The sequence below is a fragment of the Haliotis rubra genome, unplaced genomic scaffold, assembly GCF_003918875.1.
Source record: "Haliotis rubra isolate DU_JTF1 unplaced genomic scaffold, ASM391887v1 Scf708, whole genome shotgun sequence".
Taxonomy (NCBI): Eukaryota; Metazoa; Mollusca; class Gastropoda; order Lepetellida; family Haliotidae; genus Haliotis; species Haliotis rubra.
Genome location: NW_025767422.1, coordinates 218,488 through 236,746, shown reverse-complemented (window position 1 = coordinate 236,746; position 18,259 = coordinate 218,488). Strand labels below are relative to the sequence as shown.

At 44.3% G+C, this 18,259-nt stretch overlaps 1 protein-coding gene and 1 long non-coding RNA gene across 3 annotated transcripts in view; one reads left to right on the top strand and one right to left on the bottom strand.

Moving 5' to 3' along the window:
• Positions 1-10,875, top strand: part of LOC124259032 (annulin-like) — a 33,564-nt gene extending 22,689 nt beyond the window's left edge. For both annotated transcript variants that reach the window (XM_046693111.1, XM_046693110.1), the window contains exons 9-17: positions 1,134-1,278; positions 1,402-1,511; positions 1,787-1,952; positions 3,125-3,255; positions 3,867-3,979; positions 4,413-4,617; positions 5,116-5,276; positions 6,499-6,644; positions 8,489-10,875. In XM_046693111.1, coding sequence (XP_046549067.1) covers positions 1,134-1,278; positions 1,402-1,511; positions 1,787-1,952; positions 3,125-3,255; positions 3,867-3,979; positions 4,413-4,617; positions 5,116-5,276; positions 6,499-6,644; positions 8,489-8,639 — 1,328 coding nt within the window. In that variant the 3' untranslated portion in view covers positions 8,640-10,875. The remainder of the gene's footprint in view (positions 1-1,133; positions 1,279-1,401; positions 1,512-1,786; positions 1,953-3,124; positions 3,256-3,866; positions 3,980-4,412; positions 4,618-5,115; positions 5,277-6,498; positions 6,645-8,488) is intronic.
• On the bottom strand, positions 7,815-8,482 carry LOC124259042. The gene is made up of 3 exons (XR_006893739.1): positions 8,346-8,482; positions 8,197-8,266; positions 7,815-7,990 (listed from the first exon to the last, which is right to left on the bottom strand). It is a non-coding gene; the product is annotated as an uncharacterized LOC124259042 (long non-coding RNA).
• Positions 10,876-18,259: the final 7,384 nt, after the last annotated feature.

Sequence of the window (18,259 nt, the reverse complement as noted above, 5' to 3'; positions counted from 1 at the left end):
GATAATGTATGTCCCAAGGCTGCCACAGCAGGCAGATAGTGAATGTCTCGAAGCTGCCACCGCAGGCAGATAGTGAATGTCCCAAAGCTGCCACAACAGGTAGATAATGTATGTCCCAAGGCCCCCACAACAGGCAGATAGTGAATGCCCCAAGGCTGCCAAGGCCCCAACAGGCAGATAGTGAATGTCCAAAGGCTCCAACAGCAGGTAGAGAGTGAATGCCCCAAGGCTGCCACAACAGGTAGATAGTGAATGCCCCAAGGCCGCCATAGCAGGTTGATATGGATTTTCTCAATTTCGGCACAGACGATATATACCTGTCTCAACACGACGACAACAGTTAAATACTCATTGTCCCAAAACCGTCATAGTACGTACGTCTAATTTAGCACCTGGTAGGTTTACACATGTATATAACTAGACTCGTCACTTTTCTCATATTGATGTGTCTATAACAGTTTTAGAATACGGAAAACCCAAATAGATTATTGTAATGCAAATGGGCTTAAAGTAATACGCTTTTACGTTCCAGCAGGTTAAAAAATGTTTACATCAATATTGCGCCTATATACTATCCACAACACAAACTATATATCCACTGCTCAAACTATTTACAATACGAACATTCCACAACACAAACTATCCACTGCTCAAACTATTTACAACACGAACATTCAACAACACGAACTAGCCACTGCTCAAACTATTTACAACACGAACATTCCACAACACAAACTAGCCACTGCTCAAAGTATTTACAACACGAACATTCCACAACACAAACTATCCACTGCTCAAACTATTTACAACACGAACATTCCACAACACCAATTAGCCACTGCTCAAACTATTTACAACACGAACATTCAACAACACAAACTAGCCACTGCTCAAAGTATTTACAACACGAACATTCAACAACACAAACTAGCCACTGCTTAAACTATTTACAACACGAACATTCCACAACACAAACTATCCACTGCTCAAACTATTTACAACACGAACATTCCACAACACAAACTACTCACCGCAACACTATCCACAGCATAAACTATCCACAACACTAAAGAATGCTCACAGAGGTTTTCAGCACCATGAATGTTGTTATCGTTGTTTCCTGACTGATTCAGTGTGTCGAGCACTTGGCCTCCCCTGTCGCAGCATCACCAACTTCCAATCTGCCCACAACACCGACAACGACCGTCTCAGCATTGACGTCATCTTAAAGCAGGACAAGAATGGCGAGCAATATAACGACAGTAACGATTCAGTTTGGTACGTTGAATAACGGTAACCACTACTAGTGGAGATTTATCGGAACGTATACCCTGGAGATTATCGAGGATGCGTAAAAAATTTCACTCACTCATTCACTCAGGAACTTTAATACTCCTTCAGGAACTTCCACGTGTGGAACGAGGTGTGGATGAGACGGCCTGACTTGAGCGACAACAACGAGTGGGATGGTTGGCAGGTCATAGATGCCACACCTCAGGAATACAGCGACGGTTAGTAGTAGACATGTCTAGGACTCAACATTTCATAGCGATAGGGGCGGTGGGGTAGCCTAGTGGTTAAAGCGTTCGTTCGTGACGCCGAAGACCCGGGTTCGATTCCCCTCATGGGCACAGTGTGTGAAGCCCATTTCTGGTTTCTCCCGCCGTCACATTGCTGGAATATTGCTAAAAGCGGCGTAAAACTAAACTCACTCATTCACTCACTTACTCATTGCACCGTTCATTAGTTGTGACGACTCAACTATTTCAACAATGTTAATGTCCAGGGGTCTACTGCTGCGGCCCAGCTCCGGTCAAGGCCATCAAAGAAGGGGAGATAAATGTCGGGAAAGATGGCGCTTTCATATTTGCTGAAGTGAATGCTGACCGCGTTGAATACTTAGAGGATCCTGTCACTAATATCTTGGTGGAGACCAGCAGGAGAACCAGCAAGTAAGTTAGTGAGTGAGTGAGTGAGTGAGTGAGTGAGTGAGTGAGTGAGTGAGTATGGTTTTACGCCGGCAATATCATGGCGTGAGACACCAGAAATGGGCTTCACACATTGTGCCCATGTGGGGAATCGAACCGGGTTTTCGGCGTGACGAGCGGACTCATTTTATGATGATATTTTTCATGAAACTCCATATCAATACATGCAGCATCGAATGGCTCATCTCTCAATTAGGTTAAAGATTATTAATCATAAATAGATCACGCTCGTCACTCCGAAGACCCGGGTTCGATTTCCCACAATCCGTAAAGACCATTTTTGGTGTCCCCGTCGTGATAATGCTGGAATATTGCTAAAAGCGGCGTAAAACCAAACTCACTCACTCACTCACTTTAGGGTCTTACTATATTCAATCGAAAACAACCATCAAAATGCTATTACTATCATGTGGTCGTAAAATACTTTTATTTTTATAATTAAAGCGTACTAATGATTGCTTAATTAATATCATTAATTAAATGATGTATGCACGTGATGACATTGGCTCATAATAAATTATCCGATTAATTTCATCATATTGATATTCAGCAGTGCTTATTTCAATAAGTGCACATCGTCTTACGTTTTTTCTTAAATAAGTCTAGTGATTACGTTGTAGCGATAACCTACACTTAAGATAAGATAAGATAAGATAAAAAATAATTATCCAGGAGGAATTCTGTTTCTATCAAAAACGGCCTAAAATGAATATATACAAATTTCACAAAAAAATACACAATAATTACATACACAAAAAGAATGCCGATGATTTCATACAATTAACCACACAGGTAATAAGGCGGAGTTAGTACTTATCGCATGCATGATGACGATTTTTTGCATTAATAGCACGAATACTGGATGATATGAAGGACTGTCCAGCTCTGTTTGTTTAAAGGTAATGTAATCGAAAACGGCGTCGAGGTGGAAGTAGTTCACATCTTCGACGAAGATTTCGAAGTACGCTCAGTTATCAGCCAAAGAAAATGTTTCTGGCTCCAAGCTGCTCAACAGCTTATTTTAAGGTCGCTTCATGCCGGTATGACAACACGAATGTGACGATGTCATGTCTCCAGGCAAAATCTATGTGTGTTTAAAACAGTGCGTTTATCTTGTAATTGGTCTCTGTTTTAAGCGTGGGCAAGAGCATCAGTACCCACATGCCAACGGCCAGGGCGTACAGGGGCGCCTCTATGAGAATGTTGAATGCTAGAGACGAGAAAATGGAACGTCTCGATGTCACCGACCAGTACAAGTATGAGGAAGGTAACCTGTATGTGAAGGTCATGTAAAACAAGGTCGATCGATCGACCGGTTGATTGATTGATTGATGTTTAACGTCGCATTCAGCAATATTCCAGCTATATGACGGCGGTCTGTAAATAACCCAGTCTGAACCAGACAATCCAGTGATCAACAGCGATCTACGCAATTGGGACACGATGACAGCGAGCCTAACCACCCGATCCCGTTAGCCACCTCTTTCGACAGGCATGGGTTACAGATCAAAAGGACCAGTTTTGCTGGGAAAATACAATTACTACAGTATAGTATCCAGTGTTAGGTGTCAAATACTGGGAGGAACATTGTCATAAAAAACGAAGCCAACGGGGAAATAATAATCGAGAGGGCCATACGCGTCATCTTCTCCAGTTCTTCGTTTTCGCATTTTTAGCGTATGGAATAATAGTTTTAATATTCACCAACCGGCGATGTGGCAGTCGATTAAAATTCCGCGCTTTGGTAAATTATTACTTTTGACTGAGGTAAAACGATCGACCCATTTCTAAATTCAATGTGCACTGACGTTCATGTAATTGCCTATAATGGAAATAGATATGAATGTGACCAAACACTTGGTTCCTTGACCTGTTCAGACCTCGAAAAGGAAAGGAACATCGTAAAGAGAGCAGAGCGCATGTTCCGTATGCTGCACGGTGGTGCCGACCTTGAGGAAGTAGAAGAAGTCGCGGACGTTGCTACAGTTGAGGTTAGGAACTGAATACATATAATGTTTCACCAAGTCTGTGTTCGAGCACGTTGCTCTTAATCTGAATGCCTGTTTTTGACCCACAATAAAGTCATTGGTTTACTAACAGCCAACATGCACTGTGTCTTCCCCAGATCACAACAGCGGTTGTAATTAAACAGTATATCTATTTTCAATGTTGGCCATATGACACATTTTCGTTCTTACTGATTGTGGTATCAGCCTTTGCCAAGTTTAGTAAGTGTTGTACATAATTTATTTCATGCCATCACAATCCTGCTTCAGTCTCAGGTTTCCCTTGTCCACACCTGGTACTAAGCAGTCTGTTTTCACATGTACAGCTGAAATATTGCCAGCTGTTAAAAAACATTCACTCACTCACTCACTCACCAAATGACATAACGTGTTATTTCGAAATGATGTATTCAAACAGGACATCGTACTTGACATTGAAGAGATCGATGACATATTTGTGGGTAACGATTTCGAGTTCACCGTACACGTGAGGAACAAAGGTAAAGAAGCCGTAGCTATCAAGGACGTTACCCTGTCGGTGATCTACAAAACGTACTTCGACGCTTCCACTGGAGTGGCGGGCGTGAGGAAGGTCAAGGACATACAGCTGGGCCCGAACCAGAGTACGACCAATCTCTTTCAGTCTAAAGTAAAACCTTGTCATCCGAATTAATCAGTCTTTATCCACTGTGTACATATACGGAGGTTCATTGCAGTTTTCCGTTATTCTGATTTTCACCCACAGTGCAATACAAAGCTTGTGAAGACCCCTGGAAGAAAATAAAGGAACACTTGTACTTTCAATGTGTTCCCTCATTTGTTCCACTCAGTATGTTAAAAAGTTTATGGCTCATTTTAATGTGGATTGTGAAATAGGAAAAGAACATCAAAACCCCTGTTTCATTCAAGCGAGCTTTGTTAATTAGGGTCCGCTCCAGCACTACGTCATTCGTAAGCCTATGATAAACTATAGAGTTACGACAGGTCGTAACGTTACAATTGCTTTGTGGTTCGGTGTTTTCATATTCCTTACTCATTCAGTATTACACCAGGATTGGTATTCTTTGGTGATGAAGTTTTGTGTAAATTCTTTTGTATAAGTATCTTTCTTGTTTCTTTAGCTGAGACGTTGAAGCTTGAAGTGGACAAAGACCGTGCTACTGCTAATCCCAGCGGGGGTTTCAACTTTGAGCTGAAAGCTGTTGCGACCTTCTTCCACACATTCCTCACCGTCAGCGCCAACGAACTGTTCCGACTGAGGAGACCGGACATTGAAGTGAAGGTAAGTCGTGGTTACCTCCCTTTATGACACACAGCTTCTGGCAGCGATGTTCGGTTATAGTGCCGCATTCGTGACCAACTCGTGTTATTCCGGGACAAGCCGAATAGCGACTCGTGTCGCTCTGGAAGGATTCATATTGGCGCAAGAACATCAGAATTGCCTTCAACAAGAACGATAACTCTATTCCTGTTTAATTCCAATGGTACTTAATATTACCATGGTACGCGTATATTGTATTGCTGTTTTTGTTTTTACTTATTCATTTTAAAGAATTAAACCTCTTTGATAATAATAAAAGAAGAAGAAAATCATATTTGTTTAACAATTATTCTAACGTAATTATTACGGCTGTTCACCTTATATTTCCAAATGTATATTTCTAAATAGGGTTTAAGAACCACAAATGAGATTTTGTTTATTGAATATATGCAAATAGAGTAATCTTTTCCCAACTACTTTCAATCCCAAAGCAGATAGTCCAAAATGATTTTGAAATATTTCTCAAACCGAACATTCGTGTAACCTTGCTGACATGCCCCTGGTGGAATTGTGAAATAGATACGCTGAGCAAATAGGAATGACCCCAGAAAAGGCAGACTAAAATATCCTCAGAGATGTGAAATATAAGCCCAATTTTAAAGATGAAAGTTGATTTGTTCTATTTAAATATATAATGCTATTGTTTTGATTAAAATAATTGTATTTCCTAAAAATGTTGTAAAGCGCACGTACAAAACAAGCCCGCAAGATCGTCAAAAGTACACTCCATTGGACGCATGAGAGTCGTTATGTAAACAGACGCACGTGTGTGTATTTGAATCTCTCACCATCCATGGCATTATCCCTATTACAAACTTTCCATGAGGCAACACAATTCTAGATCTGTTAGCTACATTCTTTGTACCTTCAATACGACGGTATATATTTTAATCAGTGACATAATGTCATAAACGATTTAGATCCGCGGGATTATTTTTACCAAAGCACCGCAATCATTACGGGCGTTCTGATTGGCTTGTCGAATTTTCGAAAGGCGGGGACGAGTCTTCTTGGAGGTTAGGAAAGGGGCGAGTGGTGACAAAAATAGTGAGGCATCCGATTGCGACTGATGGATGTATACTGTGTGTGAGTCAGGTACCTATCGGTTATATGTCGATTGTGAGTCAGGTTTATATGGGATGTGGGTTGGAATTGAGTCGATATATGTCGGTATGCATTTTAGGGTCCCGAGACATGCCGCCTGTCTGACGTCATCAAAGTAGAACTGATCTTCAATAACCCATTGGATGTGAAGCTGACAGACTGCAAGATTGACATCGAAGGGGGTCTGGAGTGTGTGGACTTTGAGATCGAAGATTTGGAAGTGAAGTCAGTACTTAGACCTCTCTTACATACCACGTTTTCTGTGGCGTCAGTCCACACACCTTTCTAACATGACATGTTCCCAGTACCTTCAATTCACACATTCCTCTCACAATATTCGGTTCACAAACATTCCTTACACAAAGTTAACAGTAACACGACACGTCTCAAGAGCCTCGGCTTTGAGGAACGTCAATAATAATGTTTTCGTTCACACACATCTCTCAAATAACCTCAATTGTAATGTTTGGTCCACAAACATATCTCACACAACCTCAGCAGTAATGTTTGGTCCACAAACACGTCTCACGTAACTCCAACAGTAATGTTTGGTTCACAAACACCTCTCACATTACCTCGAGTGTAATGTTTGGTTCACAAACATCTCTCACATTACCTCAAGTGCAATGTTTGTTCGACAAACATGTCTCACATTACCTCAAGTGTAATGTTTGGTCCACAAACATCTCTCACATAACCTCAACAGTAATGTTTGGTTCACAAACACGTCTCACGTAAATTCCAACAGTAATGTTTGGTTCACAAACACCTCTCACATTACCTCGAGTGTAATGTTTGGTTCACAAACATCTCTCACATTACCTCAAGTGCAATGTTTGTTCCACAAACATGTCTCACATTACCTCAAGTGTAATGTTTGGTTCACAAACACGTCTCACGTAAATTCCAACAGTAATGTTTGTTCTCTCTCACATTACCTCGAGTGTAATGTTTGGTTCACAAACATCTCTCACATTACCTCAAGTGCAATGTTTGTTCCACAAACATGTCTCACATTACCTCAAGTGTAATGTTTGGTTCACAAACATCTCTCACATAACCTCAACAGTAATGTCTGGTTCATTAACATCTCTCACATGGCCTCAAAAGTAATGTTTGGTTCACAAACATCTCTCACATAGCCTCAACAGTAATGTTTGGTTCACAAACATCTCTCACATTACCTCAAGTGCAATGTTTGTTCGAAAAACATGTCTCACATTACCTCAACAGTAATGTTTGGTTCACAAACATCTCTCACATAACCTCAACAGTAATGTTTGGTTCACAAACATCTCTCACAAACATGTCTCATCTCTTACATAGCTCAACAGTAATGTTTGGTTCACAAACATCTCTCACATTACCTCAAGTGCAATGTTTGTTCGAAAACATGTCTCACATTACCTCAACAGTAATGTTTGGTTCACAAACATCTCTCATATAGCCTCAACAGTAATGTTTGGTTCACAAACATCTCTCACATAGCCTCAACAGTAATGTTTGGTTCACAAACATCTCTCACATTACCTCAAGTGCAATGTTTGTTCGAAAAACATGTCTCACATTACCTCAAGTGTAATGTTTGGTTCACAAACATCTCTCACACAAGCCTCAACAGTAATGTTTGGTTCACAAACATCTCTCACATAGCCTCAACAGTAATGTTTGGTTCACAAACACCTCTCTGATAGCCTTAACAGTAATGCTTGGTTCACAAACATCTCTCACATTACTTCAAGTTCAATGTTTGTTCGAAAAACATGTCTCACATTACCTCAACAGTAATGTTTGGTTCACAAACATCTCTCATATAGCCTCAACAGTAATGCTTGGTTCACAAACATCTCTCTTATAGCCTCAACCCTGCCTGGTTCATTAACATCTCTCACATAACCTCAAGTGTAATGTTTGGTTCACAAACACCTCTCACATAACCTCATGAATAATGTTCAAACACCTCCCACATGACTCCAACAGTAATATTTGGTTCACATGCCTGTGCAACATACATCTTTTTTACTTTCACTTACTGAGATTCATCAGCAGAATCCTATGCTTTGTTCCAGGGATATTGAACCGAGGGGTACGTGGAGTCAGACCCTCAACATGAAGCCCCTCCCTCACCCCCAGAGTAGCAAGGACAGAGACATCAGCATCAGCTTCGACTCGGAACAGTTGCCTGACATCATTGGCTACTATGCCGTGGAAATCAAGTAGTTCTTGATACACAAACAGAGACATATACTCAGCCCTTAGTCTGTCGCTGTCTGTGATTCCTGCTGAAAACTGCTGACTCAACCAAATCCTTCCTTGGCAACTGTCTCCGCAGCATCTTGTTGGGAGTTTTCACTCCTACCCTTCCAATAATGCCTTATACTAGACTGGATCACCTGTGTGTATGGTGTTGGGGTATAACCCGGTTTATGAAACATGTATCTCTGTGTTCTATATTTCATATTTCCTCCATCATTCAACCTCAAGACATTTGGTGCCCGTTCTTTTGCTTCAGTTGCAACCGCACTATGGAACTCACTTCCACTTAAATTACGTACAGCTCCATCCCTTCAAGTGTTCAAGAGTAACCTCAAAACATACCTTTTCAGTCGATACAAACAGTAACTCTCTCCAAGCTCATATTTACTACAATACTGATTCATATGACTTTTTGATGTGTTTGTTTTAAACATTTGTGCGCGCTTTGAGCATGCCCCTTTGTGGTATGGAGTATTGCGCAATATAAGTACCCTTATTATTATTATATCGATTATTCATAACGCAGGTCTTGTTCTTTTATGAAATATTGAACTTAAGATAAAATTCCCAAATCTTATTTGGCACAATTAACTTCAATAGGAATATGATTCCCCTATCTACAATATTTGTGTTTATTCACGTTCTTCGAATTGTATTTGGTGCTTTTTGAAACGCCAATAGGGATGTAATTCTCCTGTGGTATATTTTTGTGTTTATCAAACTAAACGAAATACAGTATAGCAAATTGGGATTCAAGCTTAGATATTTGAATTGTTTAATTATACAGAAAGCACAGATTATACAGAAGAGTAACTGTCTTTTCGAAAAAAACCCGTTTTTCTTGCAAAAATCGTTGCTTTCATTTTCAGTCCTCCCAAACCCTAGGTTTTATGTGGCACTGAGCTCAAATGAATGAATCAAACATAGCTGCAGTCACATGACTGACAGCGCATTTGTGAAAGAAACAATTCTTGGAAATGCTCTAAAATGCTGGCCTATTTGTTATATGTGATGATATATTAACTATAATGTTCGTTAAATGTACATGGTATTTTATGCTCAAAATATGCAATTTTCACAGGTTTAATATACACCTAGCCACCCAGCTTTACTTATAATGATTGTATAAAGGCTTGGAGTCAATAACGGCATGCATTAGATCACACTCGACTGATGTACGTGGTACTCCCTATTGTGTGCCCCCGTGAGTCATGTCCCATACAGCAGCATGTGGCGGCCATGTTATGTCTATTTGTTTCTCATTTGTTTAGTCTTACTCAAATAACAGTGCTTTAATACTCGTCCAATCAAATAACGCAGACAGCGAGAGAAATTCTGTGCGACCTAACCGACAAGACGTTCCTCCCGAAACGAAGCTGAGATAGCGTACAACACTACAGATAAATGTACATATAATATGAGTTTAGAATTTAGAGTTTACACAAGCTTTATACTTTAGCTTCCTAAGTATACAATATTAAACAAACAACAATTGGGTACAGGGTGTGTACCATAATGGAATCGGCAAGCGAGGATGGGTATGGTATATAATCATGAATCTATAGCTGTATGAAATTGTTGCTTGATCTCACTGGGTAGTAAATAGTCTTGTAGCAGCATTTCCATCAGTAACATATAGACAATATCCTACAAAATTGGTTGCACCTTGGGAATGTTTTTCTGCATTATCTATCCTTTCCACTTAAAGCAATAAATACCACCCTCAAACTGTTTCTGTTTGCAAAATATATATTACATTTAAACCTCAAATTGCAATTTTCTGTTTAGATTTAATACTTTTATATTTACATTTTTTGCAACGTATTACTTCTAAAGGTATTCAGCAACACCAGAAGACCTCAAAATGATTACCTATTAGGGGTAAGAATAACATTGAGCATGATGGATAGATCTGAAATAGATTACCCTTCCCAGAAAAGCTTGGTTGCATCAATCATCGGTTATCGTAAAAGTCGCCTTGAAGGGAGAAACTTAGAACGTTTCCAGAGAGATAGGTTTTCCTGTTGTTGGCAACAGAAGTGGTACAGCCTGGAATTGTTGCCTTGCTTGCCATGTGCTGTTATCCTGGGACAGATCAGATATATTTATATATTTTCAGGTTATATTACTTCATAGGTTTATTTCACTATCCCTGCATATACATCTTTTTACTTGTTTGTAAAAAGTATTGAGTTTGAAAGGTGTTTTGTTGTGTTTTCATAAACTTATGCCGATTTTTGGATTCACATGCAGGACAAATACGTACAGTGAGTGAGAGAGTTAGTTTAGTTTTACGCCGCACTCAGCAATATTCAAGCTATATGGAGGCGGTCTGTAAATAATCGAGTCTGGACCAGACAATCCAGTGATCAACAGCATGAGCATCGATCTGCGCAATTGGGAACCGATGACATGTGTCAACCTAGTCAGCAAGCCTGACCACCCGATCCCGTTAGTCGCCTCTTACGACAAGCATGGGTTGCTGAAGGTGAATATTCTAACCCGGAATTTCACTGGTCACAAATAAGTACAGGCATTCAGTAGTAATATTAGATAAACCAAATCACACAAAGACTGCTCAGCCTTCCAGTCTCACACCGAGCATCGTCATCATCATTTAGACGTAGCCACTGGACGGAGGATCAAAGTCCCTCTTTACATATACAGTAAAGCACCGTTATATACGAACTATGATGTGTCGAACTTACGGTTGTGTCGAAATTAAACCTTGCTCCCAGCGTATCCCTTGTTAATTTCGAACAAGTTGGGTTGTTTTTCATTTTCCTCACAAACCTTAGGGTTTATGTGGATTATGTCGGACTTCGGATTACTCAATTACGTAGGTCCCTTCTACTTACAACGGGGGCGGTGGGGTAGCTTAGTGGTTAAGGCGTTCGCTAGTCACACCGAAGACCCGGGTTCAATTCCCAACACGGGTACAATGTGTGAAACATTGGTGGTGTCCCCCGCCGTGATATTGCTGGAGTATTGCTAAAAGCGGCGTACTCACTCACTCACTCACTCATTCACTCACTCGTCACAACGGTGGTTGACTGTATGTAATATACAACTAACACCATATGGTTGATCATAGGCTTCTCACAGTCCCTGAACCACAAGGTCCCCATAACGCCAGCCAAATGTAGACGATATCTGTAGGTCGGAGCAGCTTGACGTTACTATCAAAATTATATATATTCACACGCCTTAGTCTACCATGACCTTTGCTGATACCACGATAACGCTTTCCAATGTTTATTGAGGTCGATATGATTGCCATTACACACGCTCACCTGCCACTACCACGGAATTGTTATAAAATCGCGAATAATTTATTTTATTTTAATGGGATCAACGTTGTCGTAGATTTCCTTATTGTCAGACGAATGGCAGCAGAACCGATATGATTCTCTCACACCAATCTGCTGTTTTAATTGTTATACTGTTGGAACATATTGCATGCTCGTATATGAGATTTATGTAAGACGGTCAATAGTCACCATTTAATGCATGAAAGTAACTAAATCTGGAATCAGGTATACCTATGGTTGATTACACGAACTAAGACTCACACCAACGATAACTTTCAATCAGCGAAGTCACGTATTGCAACCATGCGCAATAGTCGGTGTGCTAGGAACCTATAGCTGTAAATTTCGAGTGTCAGAATGAATTAAAGAGCGAGCGTTCCTGCATGTTTACGGTTTAACATAGATTTTAGGAATATTCGTTATATGGCATAGCGAGGAACACTAGATTTACACTTCACACTTCAGGTAGTGTAACTGTGGAATAGAACCCGGTCTTCGCCTATAAGAAGAGGATTTTCTCGATGTCATTGCGTCAGGATATATCGTATAGCGGAGCGATGTGGTCGTATAGCGTGGCGATGTGGTCGTGTCGATGTGGTCGTATAGCGTGTCGATGTGGTCGTATAGCGTGTCGATGTGGTCGTATAGCGTGGCGATGTGGTCGTATAGCGGGGCGATGTGGTCGTATAGCGTGGCGATGTGGTCGTATAGCGTGGCGATGTGGTCGTATAGCGGGGCGATGTGGTCGTATAGCGTGGCGATGTGGTCGTATAGCGGGCGATGTGGTCGTATAGCGGGGCGATGTGGTCGTATAGCGTGGCGATGTGGTCGTATAGCGGGGCGATGTGGTCGTATAGCGGGGCGATGTGGTCGTATAGCGGGGCGATGTGGTCGTATAGCGGGCGATGTGGTCGTATAGCGTGGCGATGTGGTCGTATAGCGGGGCGATGTGGTCGTATAGCGTGGCGATGTGGTCGTATAGCGTGGCGTATAGCGTGGCGAGGCGATGTGGTCGTATAGCGTGGCGATGTGGTCGTATAGCGTGGCGATGTGGTCGTATAGCGTATAGCGGGGCGATGTGGTCGTATAGCGGGGCGATGTGGTCGTATAGCGGGGCGATGTGGTCGTATAGCGTGGCGATGTGGTCGTATAGCGGGCGATGTGGTCGTATAGCGGGGCGATGTGGTCGTATAGCGTGGCGATGTGGTCGTATAGCGGGGCGATGTGGTCGTATAGCGTGGCGATGTGGTCGTATAGCGGGGCGATGTGGTCGTATAGCGTGGCGATGTGGTGGTCGTATAGCGTGGCGATGTGGTCGTATAGCGGACCGATGTGGTCGTATAGCGTGGCGATGTGGTCGTATAGCGGGGCGATGTGGTCGTATAGCGGGGCGATGTGGTCGTATAGCGTGGCGATGTGGTCGTATAGCGTGGCGATGTGGTCGTATAGCGTGGCGATGTGGTCGTATAGCGGGCGATGTGGTCGTATAGCGGCGATGATGTGTGGTCGTATCGCGGGGCGATGTGGTCGTATAGCGGGGCGATGTGGTCGTATAGCGTGGCGATGTGGTCGTATAGCGTGGCGATGTGGTCGTATAGCGTGGCGATGTGGTCGTATAGCGGGGCGATGTGGTCGTATAGCGTGGCGATGTGGTCGTATAGCGTGGCGATGTGGTCGTATAGCGGGGCGATGTGGTCGTATAGCGGGGCGATGTGGTCGTATAGCGGGGCGATGTGGTCGTATAGCGTGGCGATGTCGTATAGCGTATAGCGATGTGGTCGTATAGCGTGGCGATGTGGTCGTATAGCGGGGCGATGTGGTCGTATAGCGGGGCGATGTGGTCGTATAGCGTAGGCGATGTGGTCGTATAGCGATGTAGTCGTATAGCGGGCGGTATCGTATATGATGTGGTCGTATAGCGTGGCGATGTGGTCGTATAGCGGGCGATGTGGTCATAATGCGGGCGATGTGGTCGTATAGCGTGGTGATGTGATGTATCGTATAGCGTGGCGTATGTGGTCGTATAGCGTAGCGATGATGGTCGTATATAGCGGGCGATGTGGTCGTATAGCGGGCGATGCGATGTATCGTATAGCGATGATGTGGTCGTATAGCGGGACGATGTGGTCGTTTAGCGGGGCGATGTGGTCGTATAGCGTGGCGATGTGGTCGTATAGCGGACGATGTGGTCGTATAGCGGGCGATGTGGTCGTATAGCGGGCGATGTGGTCGTATAGCGTGGCGATGTGGTCGTATAGCGTGGCGATGTGGTCGTATAGCGTGGCGATATAGTCGTATAGCGGGCGATGTGGTCGTATAGCGAGGCGATGTGGTCGTATGGCGTGGCGATGTGGTTGTATAGCGTGGCGATGTGGTCGTATGGCGGGGCGATGTGGTCTTATAGTGGGGCGATGTGGTTGTATAGCGGGGCGATGTGGTCGTATAGCGTGGCGATGTGGTCGTATAGCGGGGCGATGTGGTCGTATAGCCGGGCGATGTGGTCGTATAGCGGGGCGATGTGGTCATATAGCGGGGCGATGTGGTCGGGGCGATGTGGTCGTATAGTGGGGCGATGTGGTGTGGTCGTATAGCGTGACGATGTGGTCGTATAGCTGGGCGATGTGGTGTGGTCGTATAGCGTGGCGATGTGGTGTGGTCGTATAGCGTGGCGATGTGGTCGTATAGCGGACCGTTGTGGTCGTATAGCCGAGCGATGTGGTCCTATAGCGTGGCGATGTGGTCGTATAGCGAGGCGGGGTGATGTGGTCGTATAGCGGGGCGATGTGGTCGTATAGCGTGGCGATGTGGTCGTATAGCGTGGCGATGTGGTCGTATAGCGGGGCGATGTGGTCGTATAGCGTGGCGATGTGGTCGTATAGCGGGGCGATGTGGTCGTATAGCGGGCGATGTGGTCGTATAGCGGGGCGATGTGGTCGTATAGCGTGGCGATGTGGTCGTATAGCGTGGCGATGCGATGTAGTCGTATAGCGTGGCGATGTGGTCGTATAGCGGGACGATGTGTGGTCGTTTAGCGGGGCGATGTGGTCGTATAGCGGGGCGATGTGGTCGTATAGCGGGGCGATGTGGTCGTATAGCGGGGCGATGTGGTCGTATAGCGCGATGTATAGCGGGGCGATGTGGTCGTATAGCGGGCGATGTGGTCGTATAGCGGGGCGATGTGGTCGTATAGCGGGGCGATGTGGTCGTATAGCGTGGCGATATAGTCGTATAGCGTGGCGATGTGGTCGTATAGCGAGGCGATGTGGTCGTATAGCGTGGCGATGTGGTCGTATAGCGTGGCGATGTGGTCGTATGGCGGGGCGATGTGGTCTTATAGTGGGGCGATGTGGTTGTATAGCGGGGCGATGTGGTCGTATAGCGGGGCGATGTGGTCGTATAGCGGGGCGATGTGGTCGTATAGCGGGGCGATGTGGTCGTATAGCGGGGCGATGTGGTCATATAGCGGGGCGATGTGGTCGGGGCGATGTGGTCGTATAGTGGGGCGATGTGGTGTGGTCGTATAGCGTGACGATGTGGTCGTATAGCTGGGCGATGTGGTGTGGTCGTATAGCGTGGCGATGTGGTCGTATAGCGGACCGTTGTGGTCGTATAGCCGGGCGATGTGGTCGTATAGCGTGGGCGATGTGGTCGTATAGCGTGGCGATGTGGTCGTATAGCGGGGCGATGTGGTCGTATAGCGGGTCGATGTGGTCGTATAGCGGGGCGATGTGTTCGTATAGCGTGGCGATGTGGTCGTATTGCGTAATGAAGTAAGTGATTCCAGGATGTGTTGGAGTGGATACGACCCGTGAAGGTCCGGGTTAGAATGTACCTTCAGTAACCCATGCTTGTCGTGAGAGGCGACTAACGGGATCGAGTGGTTAGGCTCGCTGGCTTGGTTGACACATGTCATCGGTTCCCAATTGCGCTGATTGCTGTCGATCACTGGATTGTCTGGTCCAGACTCGATTATTTACAGACCGCCGCCATATAGCTGGACTATTGCTGAGTGTGGCGTAAAACTCAACTCACTCACTCAGTCACTGGGGTGGATACGTTGAACACCTGGGATGATCTGAGCATTGGTCACTGCAGTATCGGCAGTGAGTCTTGGTGTTCTGACTCGTACGATCGGCGACGTCATTTTGGTTTTGATAACGTCCTAACAGTGCTAAAATGATGTTTGGGTTGCTTTAGAAATGCGCAGCCTCCCAAAACACTCCCCGACGGACCTCCCGTAACCGCATGCCTTTGATTTCCTATGTGCAGAGTTTCCTTTTGTATCTGTAGTATACATCACTATTGAAAAACCCTGTCTTGTTTGTTTCATTTTGTAGCCACCATAAAATGGGTATATATACTGAGTCAAAAAAGAAACTTCACATTCTTTCTTCAGGGCACTATAAAAGAACAAGAGATGGTAAGATGGTTAAATTGTTATTATTTCATTGCTGAGATCTGTGGGATTATGACAGTGCCATAATCAGTTCCATTAGGCTACACCGCCGTTCCAAAACATGGGTATACAGAATGTCAAGTCACAAGAATAAAAATGCGAAATATCTCAGTTCAATATCGTGTATGGCCGCCCCGCGCATTCACCACTGCCAAACACCGTCTCCTCATCGACTGCCTGATGCTTGTGAACACGTGGTTGGGGATTCTGCGCCATTGCTCTTGCAAGGCAGCGCCAAGTTCCTGCAAATTCTGAGGTTGGTTCCTAAGACCACGAAGCCTTCTCCCAAGTGCATCCCAAACGTGCTCTATTGGATTAAGGTCAGGGGACCTCGATGGCCAGTCCATGACGTTGATTCCAGCGTTTTGAAGGAAATTTCGTGTCGACATCGCGGTATGCGGCCGAGCATTATCATGCTGGAACTGTAGACCTGGGCCATGAGCCGCCATGAAAGGACCGAGTTCAGGGGTGAGCACCTGGTCGCGGTAAGCAGCAGCTGTGAGGTTTCCATGGATGACCAGTAGTCGGGAACGGTTGTTCCCACAGAAAGCACCCCACACCATGCAACTTCCGCCCCCGAATCTGTCGACTTCCTTTACACAACATTGGGCATACCGTTCACGACGTCGTCTCCAGACTCTATGCCTGCCGTCAGCGAATCTGAGGGTAAACCTGGATTCATCGCTAAAGACGACTCGATTCCAGTCTCTCTGGGTCCATCGGAGGTGACGTTGGGCCCACAGCAGACGTTGACGTTGATGAAACGGCGTCAATATTGGCCCACGATATGGACGTCGAGAATGGAGATTGGCAGCCCGCAACCGATTTCGAATGGTCTGTGAGGACAGTCGACCTCTAAACATCTCAGCCCTGGTTCGTGTAGCCGGCAGAAATCTGTCACGTAGGTGACGTAGGACGATTTGACGGTCTTCTGCTCGTGACGTCACACCTTGGGCGATCAGAAGTGGTGTCAGTTTGTTGTAGACGACCTCGCAAGTCATACACAGTACGACGGCTGCATCCCATTGCTCTTGCGACGTCAATAACTGATCTTCCCGCTTGCAACATGCCAACGGCACGTTCACGTTGCCCATTTGACAATCGTGGCATTTCCAGTACCGTTAGAACTGTGGTTTAAAAGTGTTTTTTCAATTCTTGAGGCCAATGCAAACACGTGCATATGAAAAACTTCGATGCGAAGATCACGTGATCGACTGCACGTGCAAAACCTGATTTGGCACTAACGTCATTTGCACGACGAATGGATGGGTTTGAGTGGGTTTTGCTAACGTTTTTCTAGAGTCGAAAGATAGGGATCCCATTTCGGCTACATAGATGTATCATCAGAGAAAAATTATTCATTATTTTTCAAATTACATTTTGTGAAGTTTCTTTTTTGACTCAGTATAGTTTCTTTGACCCGACAGTGTAGGTTGTTATAACTTGTCAAAAGCATGTAATGAACTTTGGGTCTCTCAATTTCGTCAGATCCATATTGGAGCCAAGGCTAAGGATAACAATATTCATTCATATTTGGACAGAATATATGTATTTTCTTATGAGTTATAGTTTTTTCTGTGGAATCCCAGAAGAGGTATCGTCGACTTAAAACCCCTTCCAAACCAAACATTTGTCATATTATCGCCCTCAGGTAAGGGTTAAAAATACCATTCCAAGTGATACAATGCGTCAGAGATCAAATGGTGGCCTCTTTGCCCTTTGGTAAATTTTGGTACATTTTTTGCTTGCTTTTGGAAGGGTGTCAGTTGGACAATGCCAGTACAAGGGACCCGTACTCTTCTTTAAATATAAAACCG